General features: G+C 32.8%; 1 protein-coding gene across 1 annotated transcript in view; it reads right to left on the bottom strand.

The window, feature by feature from the left end:
• LOC117105704 (NXPE family member 3-like) overlaps positions 1-4,247 on the bottom strand; it is a 9,665-nt gene extending 5,418 nt beyond the window's left edge. The window contains exon 1 of the mRNA XM_033246938.1: positions 4,098-4,247. Within this exon, the coding sequence (XP_033102829.1) occupies positions 4,098-4,169 (72 nt within the window). The 5' untranslated portion in view covers positions 4,170-4,247. The remainder of the gene's footprint in view (positions 1-4,097) is intronic.
• Positions 4,248-5,213: the final 966 nt, after the last annotated feature.

Here is a 5,213-nt window from a genome sequence, read left to right as displayed (position 1 = left end):
GGTTTTCGGTCTTCGTTTTATAGACACCCAACAAAAAGTTCAGAATTTAGAAAATTTTGCCATTCTTGTGGTGAATCTTTAATGGAGGACTCAACTTCTAATATTAATACACGAAAACGGCCAAGTCCAAATGAAAGTTCATCATCAAGTAGGCATAAGCTTGCTGGTCTCTCATTTGAGGCTTTCAGAGATAGGAAAGAAAAGGAGAGAAGCACTAGATTCACCAAGAAAGCCGTATCAACGAAAATAGAGAAAAACCACGAGGTCACCATACAGATCGGTCTTTTTAAAGCTTCGTAATGGTGTGCTGAAAAGTGTCTGAGATCATTCCTTCCCTTGGAAGGGGGCCGAAAAAATGATCAAATTTAACAAAGACCTTATCAGCTTCCCAGATGTTTTTACTTTATTGTACCCTGACAGAAGTGAAGTGCAATTTTTGCCAAGTAGTGAGAAGATATTTTTCTTACAAAGGGACCAACGGATTACATTGTATTTATGCCTCAAACCCGATTATAACAAGAACTTGTGTTTGATGATGGAAGTGACATTGAGTGTAATGAAGAGGTAAAACAAAAGTTTTGTTCAATAAACCTTTCTCAAATTCACAAGACAGGTGATCATAAAACAATAGATTCAAGTCAAGACTAGGGTGGGTAAAACGCGAATTCATCTACTCCAGTCTTGACATGAATCTATGTTTTTTTGTTTTTGTTTTTTGTTTAAATAGGCCTAAGCCATAAATTAAAGAGAGGTTTGTTATTTTATATGTGAGAGGTCGACTTCAATTTGTTTCTTGCCGAAGTAAATGAGCATATCATATTATTTTAAATTCCTTACTCACTATATTTGTCAGCTTAATTTCAGTCCTCTTTTTAGCAACTGGGATTTGTCAAAATCTATCATCTGTCTTTTACCCAAGGTTAAAAAATCTGTTGGTAGGATTTCCCCAGCTCTTCCTTGTATCTTTGTAAGGAAATAATTATCTCTGTTGTCAAAAATTGCACTTCACCCATGAAAATCAGCCCAAAAGCAATATCTTATTTCTGTTGGTTACGCACCGCTGATTCACAAACAATGTTTGTCATCACTTCAAGATGTCTCCGATTCGTGAAAAAGGCCTATTGTCGAATTTCCCGTCGCTAAACTCATTATAAAATTCGGCCAACGTAATATCGACACTTGGCGTACATCCAAACCAGTCTTTCTTTCACCGGCACAAGTCCTCCTTAACAATGCAGCCGATTACAAACGGCATTGTATTTTCAGGGAGTTGTTATAATAAAAACTCCCTTTTATTTTTCACAAAAGACCAGACAATAAAGGATTTAATTTCTCAGCAAACACGCTATGCACAAAGGAACTTTCTAAAATGGCGACAACACTATTCGAACGACTGCCGTTGGTAGGTCAATACGGAGTTAATATTAATGATCAGCCACGTCGTCGTGTAAATAGTATTCTTATTATAATTACGCATATTTTAAACCCTAAGATCACAATGCAAACCCATGTCCTCAAATAAACGTCTAGACAAGGAAGTTCAAACCTATTGACGAATCACAATGAACAGAACAAAGAGAACAAAATTAGGCGGTACATAAATCTGTTTTTACGCATATGTTCAATTTTTCGCACCTTTTATAGCTTGCTCATATTTTTTTAAACATCTGCAAGCCGTTATCCCATAAAGTTTTTAGTGCACATGACCTAGGGGTTGCATTTTTGTCTTTACTTTATTGAAAATGTATTCATCGAATCGTTCGAATATCGTTGAATATTAGGAGTACTGTAGGTTTCTTGTCTGTAGGGTTAGATTAAGTAATACTTTCTTGGTCTGTTTGGTTTTCACGTTTATGTTCGAATGTAGGTAAGAATGGCCCCGGTAAAAATGGCCCCGGAAAAAATGACCCCATATGACAGGTAGGTAAAAATGGCCCCAATGAAAAATTTGGTAATAGAAATTATATATATATTTTTTTAATCTTTAAATATTTAAATACTGTATAAGCAAGAACTGAATCAGGAAATAAAAAATGGCTCTCAATTATAAAATTCAAGAAAAAAAAAAAAATAAATGCTGTAAAAAAAACCTGTAGCAAAAATTTAATTAATAAATCAACATAAAAACCTACACTTAACAAACAAACTGATTCAGTCAGTAGGCCCTATTGATATGTAAATTAATTACTTACTTCCTGTCACTTCTTGGTATTTCTGTTTTTAGTATTTTCAATTTACTTGATCTTGAGAGTGGTTCCATGATGGACCCGAAACGTCGATCTATCTTGTCATTAAATGTTGTTTTGAGATTATGTTCTTAATTGATTTAATAAATAAAAGCCACAAATAATAATTTGATTTACTAAATTTCATTATGTAAAAATAGTTATGCTTTAACATAGATTAAAAATATGTTACGCCTTACTTATTTTTAATCTATGGTCTTTTTAATTTATTTTTTTATTGGAAATTCCGTAGTGCAGAGTAAATTTATCAAAACCCATTAGGTTTACAGTAATATAAAAAAAAATTAGTTTATACAGAAATAGTATCTAAAATGATCTCAGTTTCCAAAGTTAAAGCAAAAGATCTAATCTAAACACACAATATTAGGCAGGATGTATTTGTTTGAAAAAGAACCCACTCTTTTGTTTATAGGTGAAAATTGTAAATTTAGAAATAAGTTTTATTTTTCCTTTGAACTGAGATCAATATGTGATTTTTTTTTATGTCTTGAAAAGCTTTTTTTTTTTTAACAATTACAGCAGATGCAAATAATGTTCTGAGAGATAATCGAAAAACAATGGCCATTTAATAACATTTTTTGATAGTAGAAATAAAAGTTTTAAAAACGTTATTTCACTAACAAAGTAGAGGAATGACATACAGTATACAGTACTTCAACTACCAAAATATGCAACTCATAGATAACCACAAATGAATTAACTTTACATGTTATAAACAATGCAAATAAACAGTAGTTAATGGATGTGGATCAATTGTGTGTTTGAATTACAAGTTCATGTATGGGAAAAGGGAGAGGCTTACTTTCTCGCAAACTTAGCAATAAATTGTCTGCTTAGAGTTTATTCAAAGAAGTATTGCTTTTAGTAAACTGAATAATTAGGAATACATTTATTTAAGCAATTGATTTAGTTGCATACTTGGTTTTTACTCATCACTAACTAAATCCAAGTGCCTACTACTGGCTTAGAATTATGTATAGTTACGTATGGCAATTATGCTAAGAATTAAAATGGCGTGTGATTGTGAGGGTAGGGTGATTATGGTAGGATTAAGTGGTATTGCTAAATCCCACAAACCTCCCAAAACACACTGTAAAAAATCAAACAATTTAATTGTGATTGACTGACTTAGTATATCAATAAGAAAATTAAATACATTTGTAACTATTTTTTGGTTAAAATTTAGATTTTTTTATGAAAAAATACTTGCAAATACACCACAAGCCTCTAAACACACTGCAAACCCCATCTAAACCATATAATTATGATTGTAGAACTCTCTTTTTCTTTAAAAAAAAAAAATAATAATTTGATGTTCATACTAATTTGATTATTGGGGAGATTCCTTTTAAAAACTAAGTTAGTTAAGATAAAAAAATGCATATAATGACTCAAGAAAATCAGTTATAATTCAGAAATTTATTATTGGGGCCATTTTTTCCAGGGCCATTTTTTCCGGGGCCATTTTTTCCGGGGCCATTCTTACCGTACACCTTTATGTTCAGCACATACAGGTCTACGCAATATGCGTTCTAGGCCGGCCATTATTTTATATATCTTATTACTGTAATTTGTTTTAAATATATTTCTATTATTTTGGGGTATAGTTTACTTTCAGATATCAATTTCAGTAATGGAAGTCAAGAAAGACAAATTGATACATATCCATACTCATTTCGAATAATTAGAAAGACACTATTTCCATTCCAAGAATAATGACAATGTTCAAGCGGTGCGAACGCCAGGTTGTCAGATAACTGTTAGGCATATAATTTCATAGCAACAATTTTTGAAACTCAACGTCTGAACAAAATTGTTAAGGTTCCTGGGCCTACAACAGCATACACTTACGTAAAAGCATGTTCCAGCGACGATCGTGCAAATAGCCGACACAATGAGCTTTCTTCTTGAAGTTGAGTACATAGCGGCTGCTAAAATACCAACATAATTATTAAGATATTTGGTCTTGTATAAAATGTAACGATGTCCGAACCATCAATAGATAATGATTACTGTAAACTTGACCTATATAGGCTATTTTTAAGAGGGCGTAAAAGTTGCCACAACAACATTTAGCTCTGTGGTTACGCGGTGGATTGAAGTATATTTATGATATTAAGCAGACAGCCAGGATGTAAACATTAATAAAGATATTGTGTGGTTAAGCTTAACCCTCAATACATATGCATTTCACTTGAGAAGTTATATGTCCATTTCATTTACACTTCGGCTTGGTTCTTACTCAGTGATCCGTAGAGCTACAATCAGCTAAATCAATGATTGTGCCAGAGAGAGATGTCCAGAGCCAATCACATGGCCGTATCCAGGATTCATGTGGATGGATGGAGCCTCTGAAGGGGTGCATGTGCAAAATGGATCGGCAATTTGCTAACATCAGTTAAATCATGGAGGATGAGTTCTAATTAGAACTAATTCTTCCATGGTTCAGCAGGTCGAGATCCATGAAAAGTCGTATATAAAGGTGTGGGTTACCCACATCTTTATATTTACACAAGTAATTAAAATTGTTTATTCACAGATTAATCTCACTGATAAACAATTCTACTATATTTGGCTGGTACATATGAACTTCTATTTAGAGACATAATTTCATTATTTTCTTTCCAAAAATATTATTAAACGTTAACTAGCACCTCATAACGACTTTTGAATGATAAAAATCGGCTCGGTATAAGGCCCCATAAAAAAAATGATTAGTTTATCATCCCGCGCGCATCTCTTTTGACGAAATCGCGATTTTTTTTTTTTTTTTTTACTAGATTTTTTTCATTGAAAAAACGATCGTTTGTTCGTCAAAAACAAATTTTAAGGCTGGTGAATGATGATTTTCGATCTTTAGAGTAGTCGCCAAGTAACAATATCTATTTATAGGCGATCTTTTTCATACTGCGCATGTCCACAAAGAAAGAGAGATATGACGTTCGTTGACGACGAACGGCGAACAAA

The sequence above is a fragment of the Anneissia japonica genome, unplaced genomic scaffold, assembly GCF_011630105.1.
Source record: "Anneissia japonica isolate Jap-2015-1 unplaced genomic scaffold, ASM1163010v1 scaffold287754_len4335492_cov202, whole genome shotgun sequence".
Lineage (NCBI taxonomy): Eukaryota > Metazoa > Echinodermata > Crinoidea > Comatulida > Comatulidae > Anneissia > Anneissia japonica.
This window is presented reverse-complemented; position numbering and strand designations above follow the sequence as displayed.